This window comes from Rattus rattus, chromosome 18 (assembly GCF_011064425.1).
Source record: "Rattus rattus isolate New Zealand chromosome 18, Rrattus_CSIRO_v1, whole genome shotgun sequence".
Lineage (NCBI taxonomy): Eukaryota > Metazoa > Chordata > Mammalia > Rodentia > Muridae > Rattus > Rattus rattus.
In genome coordinates, this window is record NC_046171.1 from 5255251 (window position 1) to 5276445 (window position 21195).

Here is a 21195-nt window from a genome sequence, read left to right on the forward strand (position 1 = left end):
AAGTGGTTCTATGTTGCCTGTTGTAACAACACCTTATATGGGGCTGGAGTGGGGTCAGCTGTTAAGCTACTTACTGTTCTTCAGGAAGATGTTCCCAGCCCCCATGGTGGGTCAGAACCATCTGGAGCACCAGGGGATCTGATGTCCTCCTCTTTCCTTGGGCACAGCACACATGTGAACACGTGTATGTCTAGGGAATACAACATGCACATAAAGGAAGATAAATGCTTTTAAAGGAATTTTTTTTAACAGTACCAAGAATTGAACCTGGGGCCTCAGGATTGCCAGGCAGGTCCTCTGCTACTGAGCCACATTCCCAGCCCCTTAAAAGATTAAATGTTTACATCCTATTATAAACAGTGACTTAGAACAAGTCTTCCTTTAGGTTTTAGAGTTGGAGAGACTGATTTTCTCATTGGGCAGTTACGTAGGTGTGCAGGGAGCTCGGGCAGGAATGTGCCGAGACGGGACTCTGACACTGCTCGCTCAGCAGCCACTAGGGAAGGAAGGGGTGCGGTTCTGGGTTTTGATTGGTCAGCCCTTCATACCTGTGAGCCTCTGCTTCCATTTAACGTGTCTGAATGTTTTGTCTGATCATATGTGTATATAGTGTGCTGCCCATGGAGACCAGGAGAGGGCGTTGGATTCCTTGAGACTAGAGTTAGAAAGACTGGGAATGGCCTTGCAGGACCTGGGAGTCAATCCATGTCCTAGAAAAACAGCCTTGTGCGCTTAACAATTGAGCCATCCCGCCACCCCCTCAGGCCTATTTCTTAATCTTAGGCAATCCTAGTAGCACACACCCCCACATGGTTATACCCATCTCTCTGAGATTAGCAGATAGCTCTCAGTGCAGTCATTCTGCCCACAGAACTCAACCTGGTAACTTTAAATTCTACTCAGAAATGTCATGGCATACTTAGAGACGTCAAAAGATAACTCACCATGTGGGAACTGGGGGATGAACTCAGGCTTGGTGGCAAATGTCTCTGCAGCCCTTAAGCCACTGAGCCATCTGGAACACACTTTTTTTTTTTTCCTTTTCTTTTTTTCGGAGCTGGGGACCGAACCCAGGACCTTGCGCTTCCTAGGCAAGCGCTCTACCACTGAGCTAAATCCCCAACCCCTGGAACCCACTTTTTAATTCACAACTCGAGCTCCCTTGCCACAATTTTAAACCTTGAACCCTTTAGGATTTCTTTCCTGCTGTTACCATTGCTAAGAAGGAACAGTAAGAATGCAGCTTCACGTCTTCTAGAGTTAACCTGATTAGGAAAGGCTGCTCCTAGGGTTAAGATGTCTGCTTCAACTATAACAAAGTCAAAAAGAAATATTCAAGCTTTATTTCTCACTGTGTAGCCCTGGCTGACCTGAGCTTACCACGCACACTCATGACGATGTCAGCCTGCTTGTGTAGGGCGCTTACCTGTGCTTCCCTTACATGTGGTCACACTCTCTGCTACTTTCCTTGTCACTTCCCCAAAAGATTCCAGTAGCAATAAAAGTACCTAAAACTGACCACCTGCTGCCAGCACCCGCACCCCCCACCCTGTGCCATGTGAGGCCACAGCCTAGCGTCTCACCTCATGAATTACTTAGTGTGCTGTGCAGAGTTAGGACTATTCCATTAGAAAGCCTAACACTGGCCTCTCATGGGTCATTAGATGTGCACCCCATGTTCAGGATAGTCTTAGAATATCATCAGTGAAGTGTGCCTGAATATACTGCTGTCTGCTGAGAGCCACCCAAACCCATCACAATCTCAACCAGTCAGACTCCGGCTCAGCCCACCGGAGATTGGTAAGGAAGTGAGCAGACCTGCAGGTGGAAACGAGACTTAGAATGCGTGCACTGTAATTCTCAGAGAACTTAACCAGGAACACAGCCCCTCTTGTTAATTAGCTGGTACCAGCCAGTACCTGTGTGGGGAGATTTCACCTCCCCATCGGGCGGGTGTGTTTTGGTGTTGCAGAGCGATACAGTTGCTTTCCAGGATAACCTCCCGCAGCAGATGCCTGGTTACCTGTTATCTACTACCTACACTAACAAGGTGTCAGACTTAGCCATCATCCCAGTGGGGAGCTTGGGGACAAGCATGGTGCTGGAGCGGAGCTGAGAGCGGACATCCTGCTCCTTGGGCAGCAGGCAGAGAGACACACGCCAGGCCTGGTGTGAGCTTTTGAAGCCTCAAAGCCTTCCCTGGTGACTCATCCTCTATTAAGGCTGCACCTTATCCTTCCCTGCCTGAGCCTGTGGAGGGAGGCCAGTCCCATTCCAGCAGCCATAGTCAACTACATAGGAACTCTGAGGACCTCCGTGCCAGTGGAGCCTCTGTTTTCTCTGCCTATTTATCAGGAGGGTGACTGCTTAGCGTGCATGCTTCCTCTGCCCTCTCAGACCCAGGCCCTCAAGCAGTTGTGTGGCTTGGTGCTCCTGCAGTGTTTAAAAACTGGTCTTTGTGTCCGTGCAGGCCTCTGCGGGGCAGCGGCTGTTGCTGGGGTGGATTTGAGGGCTCTCATCTGACAGCTCCTGGACTATACTTTGCCTTCTGTTTACTGTTAGAGCCCTGGTAATAATTCATCTCCTATTTCTTGAAAAGCGTTCAGTGACCTGAGAGTAATAACCCCAGACTCCTTGCCCTAGAGATGCAGGCACGTTTGACCTCGGTTTGACCCTTTCCTTCTTCCTTATGCTGTGTCCACTCCTTCTGAACTCAAAAGACTGCATGGCCCTCTGACATTGAACTCTTACGGCTGACATTTTGTCTCTGCTTATACAGTCCAATGCCCATCTCCTCACAAACCATTGGTTTCTATTTTCATTTTAGCCTCATTTCCAGTCCAGCCAGTACATGATGCCTTTGCACTCACTCTGGCCTGTTAACACCACAATTAGCTTTCTTTAAGCCCACATTTCTGCTCTCTTTAACATTTTCTCTTTTGAGCACTTCCTCATGTGCTCCCTCATATATACCAGACCAGCTTCCAATCCTCCTGCCTCCGCCCCAGTGCTAGGGCTCCAGGCACACTGCTCAGTGTGGGTAGTGATGCAGGACAGGACCATCTCCAGCTCTGCTGCTCCTTGTGTTTGAATTTTAATTCTCACAGCCTGGTCTGCTGAGTGCGTCCCTGCTTTGTTTGCTGGCCTGTGCTGCACTCTGACGTCATTCCCACAGTCTCCGGCCTGTGCTGCACTCTGACATCATTCCCACAGTCTCTGGGGCTCACTCTAGGATGCAGTTGTGTTACTTGCAGAATAGTTTTTTTTTTCTAAAGTCTTTTTTTTTTTATTCTTTTATGGGTACACCATTGCTATCTTCAGACACACCAGAAGAGGGCGTCAGATCCCATTACAGATGGTTGTGAGCCACCATGCGGGTGCTGGGATTTGAACTCAGGACCTCTGGAAGAGCAGTCAGTGCTCTTAACCGCTGAGCCATCTCTCCAGCCCTCAAGGTTTACTTCTATGATTGGGCCAAACAGAAGTGACCGTTTTCTTTTCTTTATATTCGTTGAGACCTTCCTGAATATGGTACCAAGGACCTTGTGACTGACTCTCTCTGGGTTGTTGTTGTTGTTGTTGTTGTTGTTGTTGTTGTTGTTGTATGGGAACAGCCTTGCAGCCCTTGAGCAGAAGCTGGTTGCTGTTCTCCTCTCATCCTTCCGATTCTTCTCTACTGTTGTTTCCTCTCTTGGGTCCTTGACACTTGAATACTTGAAGGACATGAGCAGACACCCACCATGGTGGTCTAGCTTTCCCTCTGCTCTCTGCTGCTGCCAGGGACGCCTACATGCACAACTCAGTCCGCCTAGAGAGGCTCAGGGCCTTGTTGCCCAGGGACCACCGTCATCTGTTTATGTTTGTCTGTCTGAATTGGGCAAATAGAGCCCACTTGTCCCATCCCTTAGTTTAGGACTGTGGTGGTTTTCCCGGGTTAGTCAGTTTTGTCCGTTGTACTGTGAGGGATACATGTGTTCTTTATGGTACCACGTGAACACATGGTGCGAGTAGACAGCACACTGAGGTGCTACCCTGCTGTGAGTGACAGTGCTGTGTCTGACACTGGTCTAGTAGGTGCCCACAGGTCACAGGAGGCTGAGTCCACACGCCAAGATGGCTTTGGTGTTCTCTGGTAAATGTCTGCTGCCTCTCCTGGAGCTCTGTGTTTATGTTGGCTCATTCTAAAGTGTGTTAACTTCCTGCGGAGTGGTGGCACCTCTCAGCCAGCCCAGTTCAAGGCAGTCTGCACCACACAGTTAGCAACAGCAAGATGGTGCTTGTTTCTCTTGGGTTCCACAGCCATCTTGGGGGGGGTGGGGCTAGGCTTCTTTTTAGCGGCTTAGGCCTGCAGCTCGGCTGGAATGGTGAGGACGCTGTGGGGGAGCGGCAGGCAGGCAGTAAGAGCAGTGCCTGGTACCAGGATGAACATGGCCGCTCTGTCTTTATGAAGCGAGTCACAGACACTCAGTGTGTTCCGCTCCACTACAGACAAAGAAGCATGCTGCCACCTTCCCGTTTCAGTTACATTTTGTATCTTGTCTTTGTTCTTTATGTTGAGTTTGTGAGAGCCTGCATGTTACCCCAGTTACTCTGAGCGGAACCTGGCTCTGACTGCACAGCCAGACTGGTCTTTCCTCTCACCATGAGTATATAATGCTGTCTAAATTAATGTGTACAGTTCATCAGTCCTAGCCGGCCTGTGACTGAAGGCCTCCATGCTTCTGTTGTGCTAGAGCCACCTTCCTCCACTTTCCTGTGCCTCTTTCCTTAATGAACTCTAGATATCTGCATGGTGTTTGAAGTTTTGGGACATCATCTACTCAAGTGGATCATCAAGTCCAACTATCAGGGGCTTCCGCTGCCTTGTGTCAAAAAAATTATTCAGCAAGTATGTATGTTGGTCACTGCTGTGCGGGATACCCCCACCCCATTGCTGTGTCTGAGAAGTGTCTGACTGTGTTACTATGTAGACCTTGCTGCCCCAGAACTCAGGCTTGCTTCTGCCTCCGCAGTCTTGGGATTGAAGGGTTTCTTCCACCACTACACCTGGCTTCTGGTGTTTTCTCTTGCTAATAAAATGGACTAAGGATTAGGACTGGGAAGTGGCTCACTAGGAAATTGTCTGCATGTAAATGTGGAGACAAAAGCTTGGCCTTGTGGGCTTTTGTTTTGTTTTCTTATGTGTGTGTTGTGTTTTGCCTCCATGTCTGCATCTTGTGTAGGCAGAGGCTCAATGAGGGTTCCCCTAAGCTGCAGTTTAAGGCAGTTGTGAACTGTCATGGTTGCCTGGGTCTTCTGGAAGAAGAGCCAGTACTCTCTGTACGTGCGTGCGTTGTGATGTCTTCCTTTCCCTGCAAGCTTGGCTCGTGTAGCGAGGTTCCTGCTGTGTTTCCGTTTAGGTGCTCCAGGGTCTGGATTACTTACACACCAAGTGCCGGATCATCCACACTGACATCAAGCCGGAAAACATCCTGTTGTCCGTGAACGAGCAGTACATTCGGAGGCTGGCTGCAGAGGCCACAGAGTGGCAACGGTCTGGAGCTCCCCCACCATCGGGGTCTGCAGGTACATGGGGTGCTTCCCTTGACCCTCAGGAGGAATTTCTGTTTGTATTAGGTCACAAGACATGAGTAGAACTCACTGCCGAGATACTTTAGCGATGGCAGCAGCATTAAGGAGACCGGTATCTCTTCCAAGCGGGAAGAGAATGAAGAGCTGGTATTTTAGATGCACAGATTCACTGTAGTAAGATAGCTGGCTTACACTACATCTTTATTTGTTGGCCTTTTAGATTTTCACTGACTTCTCTGTAGGGGCATGTGGATTTGCACATGTGGATGTTAGGACAACTTTTGGGAGCTAGTTCTCTACCTTGTGGGCCCTAGTGATCAGACCCAGGTATTTAGACAGCAGCTGTCTTCTTGCTAAGCCAGGTTCCTGACCTTCGATTTGAACTTTTTAGGATGAGTCCTCTTGTACAGTAGGCCAGGCTGGATTTGAACTCCTGATTGTTCGGCCTTAGGCTCCGACACCGGCTGCTCCCTGGGTGGCTGTCTCTGTGTTTGCCTCTTGGTGCTCACACGTGCTCACTCATGACACTGCCAGGGAGCGCTGCTGGGTTGCCTTGATGGAGGAGGACCTTGGCCCGGTTTGATGGGAACAGTGGCAGGTGGACTTTCTTGGGTGCAGTTGGGTGGAGCAAGTGCCACAGCGCTGTGCTCACTGGGCTCTGATGGCTGCTGTGCTGCTTTCCATAGGCAGTGCAGACCTTAATTAATGTGCTTTTAATTGTATTTAAAGGAAGAACAAAGAAGAGGTGAGGTTGTTGACTAGGGTTTAGTTTTGTAAGATGAGAGGATGGGTTTTGTGTCATTCTTTAAACCCTAATTATAAGTGCTTTTGGAAGGAAGGTGAAGCATGTAAACTAAACTGTTCTTCACTGCATGCCACGTGGTGACTGGGTAGCTCTTGATGTCACCTCCCTTACCCTTTAAAGCTGCCAGCTAGCAGGTGAGCCAGCAAGTGAGCCGGCATTTGTCCTGCAGAAGTGGTGAGCAGAGTTTGATCCCTAGAACACATATAGAGTTGGAAGCTGAGACCTGGCTCGCAGAGGTGCCCTGGGCATACATGCAGTGTGCTCAGAGCCACACCGTAGCTGTGCTTTACTGAAGTGTGAAGTGGGGGAGTCCGGGGTGCTTGTGTATGGAAGCTGGAGTGCTGCTGGCACAAGCAGCATCAGCTGTGAGACCCATGGAGCCTGGCGCTGCTAGATGGCGCTGGTGCAGAGAACAGTTCAGTCTTTGAAACTTTGGCTCAGCTGGGCAGGGTGGCACGTGTCTTTAATTTCAGCAGAGGCAAGTGGTTCTGAGTTTGAGGCCAGCCAGGTCCACATAGTTAAGACCCTCTCTTTAAAACACAAAACCACTTAAATAGCTTGGCCACTTTCTGTCTATCGATTGTTGTCTTTAAAAGTAATGCAGTTTCCTGGTTGTCACTTAGAGGATGTAGGCTGTGTGGGCACGGACGCCCTCCATCCATCCGGCAGTGTCTTTCCAAGCCTGCCTCCTGCCCCCGCTCCCCCCCCCCCCCCCCGCCCCCTGCCCCGCCCCTCTAACCTGCTCCGTCTCCTTTCTTTTCAGTCAGCACTGCTCCACAGCCTAAGCCAGTAAGTATGAGCACACAGTGCTTCTGTTCACTTCTGCTCTCTGGGCGCTGGGCACGGGTGTGATGTGGAGGTCATAGCTTGTTTAGAGTTTGAAAACCAAACAGAAAGACTATTTCCTGCGCTTCTGGGATTTGTCTCCAATAAATGTCATCGTGTCTTCAACAAGTTTGTACTGATGAGGCTTCTGTAATAGAGGTGTCTGAGTAACCAGCCCCACAGACCACAGAAGATGAAGATCTGTTGTTAATGTCCTTTTAATTCAGTTTCATAGAAAATCTGCTGATTTTACATTAATGAAATACTAGGGAAAGAGTGGAATTTAATTAGGAAATAATTAAAGTTAACAGTTGTCTCCAACCAGGGGTAATGGATTAGCCACCTGAAGGCTTTATCTGTTTGTAATCTCCGCCCAGGCTGACAAAATGTCAAAGAATAAGAAGAAGAAATTGAAGAAGAAGCAGAAGCGCCAGGCAGAATTACTAGAGAAGCGAATGCAGGAAATTGAGGAAATGGAGAAAGAGTCGGGCCCTGGGCAAAAAAGACCTAACAAGCAAGAAGAATCAGAGAGTCCTGTTGAAAGACCCTTGACAGAGAACCCACCTAATAAAATGACCCAAGAGAAACTTGGTATAAAAGAGCGTTGCAGCAATGACTTGATGGCACTTGAGCACTGGGTTATCTTGTTTGTAATGTTTGCTTTCGGGTATGCAGCTCATCTCGGGGGTGTCCTGTAAGAATTCACGCTGGTCTGATGTAGGCAGGTGATAGATACTACAGTGTAACCTGTTGCCTTCTCTGCAGAAGTGGAGCTAGACTTGGTAGCCATTGGGTAAAGATGAGGTCTTGGTCCTTCCGTCAGGCGGTGTTGTGTTGGAGGGCTGCTGTGTTTTCTTGGTTTGATGCCACGCAGTTTGAGCTCTAGTGAATGTTTTGGTCTTGTGAGAATTGCCCTGTTGTTCACTAGCACATAGACACATGCATCCTTCTCTGTTTGTTCCTTAGAAGAGTCGAGTTCCATTGGCCAGGATCAGCATGGTGGAGAGGGTGGTGCGCCAGAAATTAATTGCAATGGAGTGATTGGAATCGTTAATTACCCTGCAAACAGTAACAATGAAACCTTGAGGCTTAAAGAGGACCTACATAATGCTAATGACTGTGATGGCCACACTCTGAAGCAGGAGCCTAGCTTCCTAAGTTCTCCAAATGGAGACAGTAGTCCGTCTCCAGAAACAGACTCATGCACACCTTCGGGCTCTGAGGTGCCCGAGACCATGGTGTGCCAGTCCTCTGTAGAGCAGTCACTCACCCAACAGGACATCACCCACCTGCAAGAGAGCATTCGGGCAGATACGCCTTCTGGGGATGAGCAGGAGCGGGAACACAATGGAACGCTGGACAGCAAAGGTACCACAGAGGGGCCTCCCTGCTCATTCCTGCTCAGCCTGGTCTTGAATTTTCTAGACAGACGACTGCCAAGGTTTTTGTAAAACTGCATTTTTTTTTTTTTTTTAAGATTTATTCATTTATTATATATCAGTACACTGTCGCTGTCTTCAGACACACCAGAAGAGGGCATCAGATCTCTTTACAGATGGTCGTGAGCCACCATGTGGTTGCTGGGAATTGAACTCAGGACCTCTGGAAGAGCAGTCAGTGCTCTTAACCGCCGAGCCATCTCTCCAGCCCATAAAACTGCATTTTTATGGCCAGTGTCTGGTTTGGTTTTTTGGTGGGGAGACAGGTGTTTTATTGAGTGATGGGTGGGGATGGGGTGGACAGACTCTGCTCTGGGAGGAACTGCCCCTGAGCTACATCTCCTGGTAGGTAGCAGTTGTCCACTACATCCGGTGTGTAAACCTGTGCATAACCAGCTTTAAATGCACTGCTCCCAGCATCCCGCAGGGACTAGAAACTGGAGACTTAGAACGATTCATTAGAGGTTGCCTGGGGTTTGGGGGCAGACTGAGTCTCACCCTGGAGACCTTGGCTGTCCTTAGGATTATCTTGTGTTCATTTTAAACTCTTTTACTGATAATGGCTATTGTCTGTAGGAAAATTCTCTGCTGGAAATTTTCTTATTAATCCCCTGGAGCCAAAAAATGCAGAAAAGCTCAAAGTGAAGATTGCTGATCTTGGGAATGCCTGCTGGGTGGTAAGTCACACTTTCTGGTGCTGCACTCTGAGGTGACTGGGGAAGGACAGTTGGGCCCGGTGACACTTTTGGGAAGTTGGATGTATTCATGAGTACTGTATGATGGAGAGAAGAGTCAGGCCCCGCCGTTCCCTGTTCTCAGTTGCTCTGCTTGTTTGCCCAAACTCCCCTGAGGCCCTTGGCACCCGGCCTCGACATGGACGTTGGCTTGAAAGTTGGATCCTTTTAGATTCATTTAACACTTTTTTACCAGTAGTTGATAGGGCATTGAGTTGGCCATACAGTGATGGGACACGTGGACCTGCGTGGCGGTGTCTCCGTATGCCGTGCCTGCCCTCTGTGCAGCCTCCGGGAACCAGGTCGCAGGAGGAGTTGCTGATCAAAAGCTTCCTGCTTTTCTATGTTGATTCTAAAGCTTTTGATGAAGTGTTACATTACTTAACTTCAGAATCCATGTAATTATAACTTTTATTACTAGTTTCTTTACATCTTATATCTAGTTAGTTTTACAAGTGGCTTTTTGTTTTGAGTTGTGGTTTTATAGTTGTTTTGTTTTTCTTTTTTGTACCAGGCTAGTTCCAAACCTCAGATCCACCCGCCTCTGCCGCCCAAGTGCAGGGATTAAAGGTGTGCAGCACAAGCACGCTGCTGTTTAGGAGTTTCAAAATAAGATCCTACAGTAGACCAGGCTGGCCTCGAGTTCTCTGTGCGGTGGGCACCTTGAGATCTGCCTCACTCAGTTCCCAACTGTTTGGCTTCCAGGCGTGAACCATCATGCCTGGCCCGGAATTTTTCCCATTCTTTTCTGGGCAGCCCTCCTTTAACTCAGGGTCTCTTACCGACCCAGGGCCTAGCCACTTTTCAGCTAGCTTGACCTGCCTGTGACCTCCAGAGAGCCTTCTGGATGCCTTCCCTGCCTGTCCTCTCTGTAGGTGCTGGGGTCCCACTTAGGCCTAACTTAGCCATTCCCCAGCCCAGATACCTCCTTTCCCATATGGCTGCTGAAATGTCTGTAAGGTCTTGACCCTTCACATTCGGTGATGTCGCCACCGCTGTCCCACCTGGCTGCACCCTGGTCACCTCTCACTGTCATCAACTTGCCTACATCCGGCATTCAGTTTATAACCTTGAGTTTTGTTGGTTTTTGTTGTTGTTTTGTTTTGTTTTGTGGTTTATTAGCTTGCTTGCTTTTTTTCTTTTATGTATTATTGTACACCTGTGTGGTTTAGAGACAATTCGGGTTTGAAACTAGAGTTTGACTCACTGTGCTGGGGTCTTACCTGTGTACCAGGAGTAGATTAAGTGGGCATGTCTCGTGCGTCCTGCCAACCTGCCCTTTGGGAGTGAGTGCCTGCAGGCATTACTCTAACCAGTGTCGGGAGAAAACAGTGCCTCAGCCCTACAGCAGCCTGGTCCTGCTGAGCATTGCAGGCCCACTCTCTGAAAGGGTAAGAGAGATTTATAGTCTAGCCCCGCCTGCAAACACCCCAGCACAGCCCCGACATGGTGGCTCACGCCTTTAATCCCAGCTCTCCAGGGGCAGAGACGGGTGGATCTCTGCAGAGCAAGTTCTAGGACAGCCGGGGCTACAGCGAGAAACCCTATCTTAAAACCCAAAACAGAAAGGAAGGAAGGAAGGAAGGAAGGAAGGAAGGAAGGAAGGAAGGAAGGAAGGAATGCTGGCATTGGAAAGCACAGTAAGTCAGGAAAAGCTGTCTTGGGAAGCCACACCAACAGGGTGAACCAACAAGGCCAAGATCTAGAAACACTAGAGGAATGGCAGGACAGTCAGTTGGCAGGAGATATCTGGGGCACAGTGAAAGACCACATCCACCCATGGACTGGGAGAAGAAGGATTTCATTCCAGAGGCAGGAAAGAAAGCATTGCTGATAGTTGAAGCAGAAGGTCCTTGCTGTGTTGTGCTGTAACGGAAGGCACCAGAACTGACGTAGAGCCTTAGGCCAGCTCTTCAGACCCTCGGAGGGCGACTCCTTTACTGTAGAGTGAGTGAGGAGCAGCTGCAAACCGACAAGGATGGACTGCACCGTAGTCCTAGGTAAAGGGAGGACCGGGCTCCACCCACCATCACAGACCTTACCTTACAGAACAAAGCACACACCTTTCAAGAATTACTCTGAAGGTTAATGCTCTCAATGCTGCAGTTCAAGGTCAGATCAGAGATGGTTTAACAGTGAAGAACAATTATCACTTACAGAGAACCAGAATTTGATTCCCAGCCCCCACACTGGACAAATCACAACTGCCTGTAGCTCCATCCCCAGGTATCAGCGTCTCCCAGGTGCACATGTGTGCACTAGCAGATACACTGCGCATATGATTCTATGTGTGTGTCTGCACCTAGTGCCTGAGGAGGACCTCAGATCCCCTGGAACTAGAGCTACAGACGGTTGGGTTGTGAGCCACCGTGTGGGTGCTGAGAACCAGACCCAACAAGAGTAGCAAGCCCTCTAGACCACTGCACATCTCTGCTGTCCTTAGATTCTTTTTTGAGACAGAGTCTCACTAAATAGCCTTGCTGGCCAGGAAGTCCCAGTGTAGAACTCATAGCGATCTGCCTGCTTCGGCCTCTGCAGTGCTGCGGTTAAAGGCCTGTACTACAACAGTAGACATGAATTTCTTAGAGAATAAAGAAGACAGATGAACAGGTTGGGTGAGCAGCATCGACTGTCACTTAGTTCCTCAAGGTTGCTCAGCATTAAAGATGTGTGTGACGTAGGTGAGGCGTGCGGAAAGGTGCTCCAGGCCAAGGCACTCACAGACATCAGCCTGGGTGTCCCAGCTATGCCATCTGACTGGTCAGCAGAGAGGAAAGTCCCTCCATCCTGGCCATGGGAGCAGCCTGTCAGGGCAGCAGCACAGCAGGAACGGGAAGCTTTAGTGTGTCACTCTGACCAGCGGACAGGCCTCTGCAGGTTGGGCCATCCAGACCTGCAGACGGTATATTCATTACAGTGAAACTAGACTAGAACTCAGTGGCAGGAGACCTGGGGATTAGAGAGATGACTGGATGCTGTCTGTGCATGGGCAGTCAAAGGACAACCTGCCAGAGTTGGTCCTCTCTGGGGTGTGGATTCCAGGGATGAAACTCAGATTGGCAGGCATCTGTGCCTCCTGGGCATCACCAGTCCTGGCCTGTGTGTTTCCAAGTTGTGTGTGTGCTTTCAGTGACGGTCCCCAAGGACCAGCTCCTCCTCTCCATAGCTGTGTTTGCCTGCTCTGTTGATGGTCCTCCCCTGGAATCCTTCTGCCCTGCTCGCCCAGTTCCGTGCCAAGTCTCAGCCTGAGCCATGCTGCCTTTCTGCCTGTCTTAGCAGGACTGTAGGCTGTGTGCTCTACACATCTGAGCATCCATTGTATAAGAGCTTGCACGTTGGGGCTGGAGAGATGGCTCAGCGGTTAAGAGCACCCGACTGCTCTTCCAGAGGTCATGAGTTCAATTCCCAGCAACCACATGGTGGCTCACAACCATCTGTAAAGAGATCTGATGCCCTCTTCTGGTGTGTCTGAAGACAGCTACAGTGTACTTATATATAATAAATAAATAAATCTTTAAAAAAAAAAAGAGCTGTGTGCACCAGTGTGCCACAACATGCATGTAGGTCAGAGAACAATTGCAGAAGGCGTTTGTCGTCGTCACTGTGTCGGTCCCCATCATCTCCCTCATCTCCCTCTCCCCCTCCTCTCACTGACTTTTTCTATTTACTTAGATTTGTTTGTTTGTTTGCTTGCTTGACTTGGGTTTGTTTTGTTTTGCTTTTTGGAACAGTCTCATTGTAACCCCAACTGACCTGGAACCCACTGTGTAGACCAGGTTAGCCATGTAGAACTCAGATCTGCCTGCCTTTGCCTCTCCCAAGTGCTAGGATTAAAGGCATGTGTGTGCCATCACACCAGCTCTCATTTTTATTTTCTGATAAAGCTATTGTTATCCATATGTCTAAACCAAATTAAGGCTCAATTTTTAAGTTCTTTGGAATAGCAGTAAGACAGGTTGTTAAATGATACTTGTGAAGTGACCTAAGTGGAAATTTTTCAGAGAGCTTGTTTTCAGTTATTGAGCCAGCCATAGCTTTTCCTCTCTAACATAAGTGACCTAAGTTCTCCACTCATTGACTTGCTCAGCACAAGCATTTCACCGAAGACATCCAGACCCGGCAGTACCGGTCTTTGGAGGTCCTGATAGGATCTGGCTACAATACCCCTGCTGACATCTGGAGCACAGCATGCATGGTAAGCCCTGCCGCCTTCCCTGTTTGCTAGTGCAGTGTGTGACAGCGGAGTGACCCCCCAGCTGCTCACTGGTGACAGTCAGAAAGCAGGGCGGTGTGGGGAACCGACAGCGGCTGTTCTCAGACATTGATGTTCCTGTGTTGTGGGTTACTATTGTCCTTGAACTCTTAGCCTTGATCTGTTTGCAAACTTGGGACAGACGCATGCCACAGGGAAGGCTGATGTCCTCTGCAAGTGAGCCACTCGCCTGTCTTTGTCAGTTGAGGGTAAAGCCTAGGCACCTACAGATGCACAGCTCACTGCTGTAGGCTGGGCTGTGCTATTTCTTGAATTTGGTTTTTCCCCTTTATTACAGTCTGTGCTTGTCAACACCAGCCGGTGGCATTGCTGTCCTGTGAGCTTGCGCTTTGAGCTTGAGCCGAGGCTTTCCCTGCTCATAAGGACCCTGACTTCCCAGGGCAGACAGGTTGAGGACATAGTCCTGCACCAGTGCCTTTGCTTTGCATGGCGGCCTCAGTCAGCTCCTGCATGGCTGGCTACAAGCACCAGCTGGTGTTTTGTTATCAAAGGCCAGATATAGAGAAGTGCCATACTTGGTGAACTTGGTCGCCCCAGGGAAGGTCCCCTGTGTGTCAGGTTTGCACACTTACACTTTAATTGCTGTTTCATTACTCCCACAAGATCAAAAGTATTCAATAGTAAGCAAAGAGAATTAAGGCTTACAGAGGAGAGGCGAGGACTCGTTATGCCTGGTGAGGCAGGGGGATTGCCAAGACCATCCTGGGCTACGTAGTCAGAAAAATCTCAGTGTGGTCTGGATTGTAGATTACGTTTCCAACGATTTAAGATTCCAACAGGGGGGGTTGGGGATTTAGCTCAGTGGTAGAGTGCTTGCCTAGGAAGCGCAAGGCCCTGGGTTCAGTCCCCAGCTCCGAAAAAAAGAACAAAAAAAAAAAAAAAGATTCCAACAGGGAAGGGGGGAAAGGGGATAACATTTGGAATGTAAATACATAAAATGTCCTATAAAAAGATAAGCCGATTCCAGCACAGGGTGGGGCTGCTTGTCTCACAGTGGTCTATGTAGAGACTGTAACACCCTGTGCGCTTTGCTGGCCACAGTGGGAATTGAGGGCTGGAAGAGGGCAGTGTCATTGAGGTACATGTGGTTGGCTACAGGAAGTCATGGTGAACTCTGCTCATCTCAGATACCATTTCTTGGTGACTAGGACAATCATGATTGTAGGCCCATGAGCTAGCTCTGAATAAAGGCACCGACAACCTGACGCTGAACCCTGAGTGAGACACACGGTGGGGAAGACAGAACCAACTAGTAAGGGAAGCGCAGCCCAGCCTTTGTTTCAGGGACATCCGAGCCCTCTCCTCTGTCTGTTGGAATGCGGGGGCCGCACTGTAGGAAGCAGTCAGCCCTCTGCCCAGCGGCTTCGCTCTGCTCTGTGCTCTCCTGTCTGTCTGGTTGCTGTTGCCCATTGCGCTGTCCCAGCCTCAGTGCTGACTGGTGGTGCTTTTCCCCTTTCCCCATTCTACTGGTGGATGGCTGTCGTTGAGGAGCCCGCTTAGGTGTTTTCAGGGGTCCAGTCTAGGCTTGGAGTCAGCTAGCAGAGGCCTTGCAGCAGCGTTCTGTTTCTCCAGTGTTCTCTCTTCCTTAGGCCTTTGAACTAGCCACAGGGGACTATCTGTTTGAGCCTCATTCGGGGGAGGATTACACGCGAGATGAAGGTGAGTCCCTTTGCCAGCTGTTTGTTTCACTGTAACTGGCATCGTTTGACACCAAAGGTCTTTGGTGCTGTTGTAGGTGTGTGCGTGACCCTGAAACACAGGAGCAGTGCCGCCAGCATAGAGTGGGGTGGGACAGTGATGCCATCCGAGCACTAAGGAAGCAGAGGCAGGAAGACCACGCATGGTCATGGCCAACCTCGGCTACACTCTGAAACCCTTCCTCAAAAAGTGTCTAAGTCAATAAGGCAGACCGTCTATGTTAGAGTCAGATAGACAGACATTAAGAAAGATAGTAGACGGTTCAGTTACTGAGGTGCTTTGCTGGCATGCACAGCCCTGAGCACTTGTTAAACCTGAGGAGTGTGAGCTACAGAGTGCGCGGTGTCGAGAGTTAGGTGAGGTGGGGCCTTCTGCTACCAAACCGGGAATTACAGTAAGGTGCTGGGTCGGGAGACGTGTGTCATTCCACCCTCTCCAGCCGGTTCTCAGTCAGCTCAGGTGCAGCGCGGCTGGGCTTCTGCCAGTGTGTGTGTCTGCGTGTCTGTGTGTGTGTGTCATTGACTTAGCAATTGCAGGGGTCTGCCTGAAGCACACACTACATCCTGGTTTATGGCCTCAGGTGAGCTGTGGTGCGGCTAAGCTTCCATTGCTTAAGAAGCCTGCAGTCAGGTCCTCAGGCCCCCTGAACGCCGTGGCTTTATTTGCTCTCAGCTAATCCTTGAAGCTGTTCGTGGAAAGCCTTGTTCACCTTGACATTGTTGTCTCCCTTCTGTCTGCCCACTTGGCACATGCTGCCGAGCCGATAGGCAGGGTTCCAAGGCCCTTTGGCCACAGTTGGAAATGGTCACAGGACTTCTCTCTCAGGGAGACAATTTGAGGAAGCAGAGCTTGTCGCACCAAGGCTGACTCTCGATCTCACTCTGCAGAGATCTCTTCCTGGAGGGGGCTGAGGTGTTGTCTAGGAAATGGACCCTGCATTAGAGAGACGGTCCGTTTCTTCTGCTTTAGGTCAGAGAGCAAGCGTGCAGTGCAGGGTCTTACAGAACAGTGTGTGCACCTCTCTCTCTGCTGTGAGTAAAGCCACTTCTGTTGTCCCTGCCCCGCCCTGTCCCCACAGACCACATCGCCCTGATCATAGAGCTCCTGGGGAAGGTGCCTCGCAAGCTCATTGTAGCAGGGAAATACTCCAAGGAATTTTTCACCAAAAAAGGTAAAACCAGTCTGTCCGTTCCCAGTCAGTAAAGGGATAGAAATGTCTGAAACAAGAAGGTAAGTCTGGGGGCTGGAGAGATGGCTCAGTGGTTAAGAACACCGACTGCTGGGGTTGGGGATTTAGCTCAACGGTAGAGCGCTTACCTAGGAAGCGCAAGGCCCTGGGTTCGGTCCCCAGCTCCGAAAAAAAAAAAAAAAAAGAGCACCGACTGCTCTTCCAGAGGTCCCGAGTTCAAATCCCAGCAACCACATGGTGGCTCACAGCCATCTGTAATGAGATCTGATGCCCTCTTCTGGTGTGTCTGCAGACAGCTGCAGTGTACTCATGTACATTACACAAATAAATAAACCCTTTTTTTTTTAAAAAAAAAAAAGAAGGTAAGTCTGTCTGGGTCCTTGTTCCCCAGATCCTGCAGAGAGCAGGGTGCAGCCTGAACACTCACTCAGTGTGGTTTGCAGGTACTGAGTGGCCTGGGCAGGCAGTCGATGCTCGGCTCAGCCACATGGTTGGATTGGGTTTGGTTTTCCATGGTTTCTTCCTGTGTGTTCCAGTCTGGCTTGGAACTTAAGTCTCCTGGTGAGGCAGAGGTGTGTGTCCCACACCTGCTTAGGAAAACATCCCTGTCACCTCAGTGGAGGGTCTTAGCGTTTGCCTAGGACACTGTTAGTAACCGAGTGCCCTGAGTTGCTGCTCCAAGCAGGGACGAGGGCTAGTCGCAGCTACCTGAAAGGCCAAGGCCAGGATTTCAAGGTCAGTCTGGGCAACATAGCAAGACCCCATAGCCCCCTAAGGAACAGCCTGAGAACTCACATCAGGGTTGGAGGTGCTGTACCTCAGTGGCTGGAGGCTGCCTGGCTCACCAAGGCCGGTTGGTGGGATCCGAGCGCCATTTGTTGCAGGGAAAGGTCCTTTCCGAGGAGCGGTTCAGTTCCGCATTCAGTGGTGCCACTGAGGCCAGGTTGCTGGATGTGTGGGCAATCTTGTGTGTTTCTGCCATGCTGTTAGCCTTTTATTTGTAAGTCATTACCTCACTTTAAAACAGCGTTTGCTAGACTGTTGTGGAAGGGTGAGCCCTTGTTTATGAGGTGATCCCTGAACACACTGTGAGACCGAGGGGACTGTTTGAGCCTGTGCTGTCTCCCACAGGTGACCTGAAACACATCACCAAGTTGAAGCCTTGGGGTCTTCTGGAGGTTCTGGTGGAGAAGTATGAGTGGCCTCAGGAGGAGGCTGCTGGCTTCACAGATTTCCTGCTGCCCATGTTGGAGCTCATGCCTGAGAAGAGAGCCACTGCCGCTGAGTGTCTCCGGCATCCTTGGCTGAACTCCTAAGCCAGCCCTGCCCGCCCGCCACTGCAGCAGGCTCATCAGACTGACCCTCCCTCCGGCCCTCCCCTCTGAGGCTTCCCTCTCTTTTTTCCAGGGCAAAGCTCTTTCTTTCAAGGGTTTCTATTTTTTTTAATCCAACATGTTCATTTGGGTTTGCTTCCTTGATCCTGTGGGAATCCCACAGCCATTGGGCATCCTAGGTGAATTTGGCCTTGGTTGGGCTCTGCCAAAGACTAAAAGTGTGAACAGCCTCACCCTCTGCCCGCCATTCTCATTGTCGTCCGTGCCCTTTCTCAGAAGAGCCGTGAAGATCTGAGCCCACCCTTCTTATCCACTGACTCTTAAGAGACATTTTCTAGTGCATATCCCGCTGCCAGCACCAGGTTGAGGAGGGGAGGGTGTGGGTTCTGTGAACAGCATAGACATTAAATGCGCTGTATCCAGGCTGCATCATCTTCCTGGATTCTTTGTGTTTTCTATGTTCACATTTTTTTCCTGCGACTTTTACGCTACGTTTTTCGGTGAGCAACCAGTTTGGGTGCCATTTTATCACTGTTCAAGCGCTGTTCGAGCCCCTCATCTTCTCACAACCAAGTTCCTGGAATCTTGAGTCTGATTTTTAATGTAAACGAAACAGAACCAGTGAATTACAGTTCCTGGGAGCCTCAGGTGTTGTGAAGTCGTCCTTTCTGTGTCCTGTGTTGCCCTAAGAACCCTCTCTTGAGTCCGATCCTCCCACTTGGGGCCCTCCTCAGCTTGAGTGGACGTGGACTGTCTTGTAACGAGCTTTGGGGTGATCCAGACAGGAGATGTGGGTTTCAGGGCTGTCTGTCCGGTTCAGGGAGTGTCCCCACATTCCAAGTCCTTCCCAGATGGCTCTCTGCTTCCACCCCCAGCCCGCCAGCCCGCCCGCCTGCCTGCCCGCCCGCCTGCCTTGCCTAGAGTTCTGGCCTTGACTCAGTTTCTCCATGTGGCTTTGCTGTTCTCACTTCTCAGAGGCTCGGGGTCTTTGAGACCCTGGATGAGGAACCAAGGGAGGAGAGGATGGCACTTTTCTCATTCTTCCCGTTGGTTTTGACATTAGTCACCCTATGCTGCTATTTCCTTGTATAATGTAAGTTTTTTTTTTAACATCAATTTTGAGATGATTGAAATGTACTTGAGGCTTTTTCTTAATGCAAAAAGGCTTTGTGAACTTTGTTTTAGGCCCGGCCCCTTATAGACTTGATTACCTAAATCTTACATGTTCCTGGGGTGAAGCCCACATCAGAAGAAAGGCGGGATTGGGGTCACGTGACAGCTGCTTGCAAATTTTAGCAGGGACCAAGTGGGTCTTGATTACAGCACTCTGGAAACAGCTCAGTCTCTAACTTGGAGAAAGCCAAGGAATTGCAAGCCAAGGCTTTCCTGAGCAAGCTGAATGAAACCCACCACTGCCTCCTTCCTGTGTGGAAGACTCGAGAGTCACCCTCGTGATTGGCTCACCAGCAAGCAGCTGCCTGTAACTCACCAACTTCACCTGAGGAACTGGCCAGCCATTCATTGGCTCTGGATTGGTTGTTTGGAAGCAGACATGTTCCTGTAGAGAGTTTTAGGTCAGGCTATCTGTGTACCTACCAAGAACAGAGAGCAGATGACATCACACAACGGCAGGGAAATCCTACAGCAGTTGCAATCCACTCGGGGTTGTCAACTGTGCTGACATCTAAAGCAATAGCAGACCTGAAACTGCGTCTCAGCAAATCTCAGTTGTGGGATTATAGGAATCCTAGTGACATTAAGGTGACCTAACCAAGAAACACAAGCCAACAGCAGGCCTGTTTTAATCATTGACTCCATGGGAAATTTTAATGGGGGGAGACCCTGGAACTTCATTCCGGAAATAAGTCCCACCAAATAAGGGCTTTCCCCCTGCTGCTTAAGTGAGGAGCAGAGAACCTGGGTGAGGGGAAGGAGGCAGGGGCAGAAGCTGCCCTCCCGTGGCTCCTGAGCTAGGCTGAGCAGCAGATGCCATGGAGGCCAGGTCTGCTGCAGGACTGCTGTTGGCTCCTGGGTACAGGTACAGTCCTGCTGTGTTTTATATTCTTTCTACTGAGTGCGATGTTTGTCCTCACAAGCCGATCAATAAACAGAGTCTTTAATAACATGCTTGGCTCTACCAGTTTGGTCTCTTTGTTGCCAAAGCAGTTAACTAGATATACAGGGAAACATGGCCACTCACTCTCGTGGGGTTCGTAATTTTCTCTAACTCTTAGTTGTAGAATTAACATGTATTTTGGGGGCTAGAGAGGTGGCTCGGCGGCTAAGAGCACTGATTGATCTTCCAAAGGTCCTGAGTTCAATTCCCAGCAACCACATGGTGGCTCACAGCCAACAGGCATATGCAGGCAGAACACTGTATAGAATAAGTTTTTAAAAAACATGTATTTTAGGGGTTGGGGATTTAGCTCAGTGGTAGAGCTCAAGGCCCTGGGTTCGGTCCTCAGCTCCAGGGGGGGATAAACATGTATTTTGAAAAATTGTAATTATTTCCCCGCTTCAGGAACTGGAGATACGGCTCAAGTCTGATTATTTACCACACCAGCACTGCCAAAATGGCCAGATGTGAGAATACAGAAGCAGAACAGCTCTGAGGTGAGGACAGGATTCCTGGGGCTGCTGGCCATCCCTTAGCTGAGTCTGCTGAGTTAAGGTTCAGGGAGGTCCTGTCCCCCAAACAATGAGGGCCAACATTACTGATCCGGCTTCCTACTGTAGTGCGAGCCCAAGGTCTTCCCACAGCAGCCCCTCCACCCACTGGGGAAGGATTCAGTTTGCTCCTGTTTGTCTTACACATTCCTGGCCCACAGTGCTGGAGCTACTGGCAGGATGGAGGCAGTTCTGTGAGGTGTTTCTTTACCTGTCTAACTTGCAAGAGATGGAACATCTCCGCAAATACGGGGAGCATATTTTTAAGGCCCCTAGTATCAGCCAAGAAGGGGTGTTACCAGGGCCATTTGACAGCATTGAAAGACCTGTCCTGATCCGTGCTGACATCAGATCTAAGGCCCTGGGCATGTGCTAGGTCCATCTGCATTCTCAGCCTGAGTTTGGGTAACTCCACCGGGCTCCAGCTGAGCCTGGGAGAAAAGGGCTTGTCCTGCTTTCACTAGCGTGTTGGCACTGGTGGCTTCAAGCCTTCTTACTGGTCTTATTGGCCATTTGCATTTATTACCTCTGTAAACTCGAGTTTCTTGAGGGGGGATTGGAGAAATTTATAACTATAGGAAACTCACTATATAGACCAGACTGGCCTCTACCTCCCAAGGGCTAAGACTAAAGGCCACCACTCCAGGCTGTACTGGGGTT

General features: G+C 49.8%; 1 protein-coding gene across 1 annotated transcript in view; it reads left to right on the plus strand.

Moving 5' to 3' along the window:
• Window positions 1–19993, plus strand: part of Srpk1 (SRSF protein kinase 1) — a 36647-nt gene extending 16654 nt beyond the window's left edge. Inside the window, exons 7-16 of the mRNA XM_032889274.1 lie at window positions 4782–4888; window positions 5400–5565; window positions 7140–7165; window positions 7579–7792; window positions 8168–8569; window positions 9217–9317; window positions 13462–13569; window positions 15237–15306; window positions 16424–16516; window positions 17666–19993. Of these exons, the coding sequence (XP_032745165.1) occupies window positions 4782–4888; window positions 5400–5565; window positions 7140–7165; window positions 7579–7792; window positions 8168–8569; window positions 9217–9317; window positions 13462–13569; window positions 15237–15306; window positions 16424–16516; window positions 17666–17850 (1472 nt within the window). The 3' untranslated portion in view covers window positions 17851–19993. The remainder of the gene's footprint in view (window positions 1–4781; window positions 4889–5399; window positions 5566–7139; window positions 7166–7578; window positions 7793–8167; window positions 8570–9216; window positions 9318–13461; window positions 13570–15236; window positions 15307–16423; window positions 16517–17665) is intronic.
• The last annotated feature ends 1202 nt before the right edge of the window (window positions 19994–21195 follow it).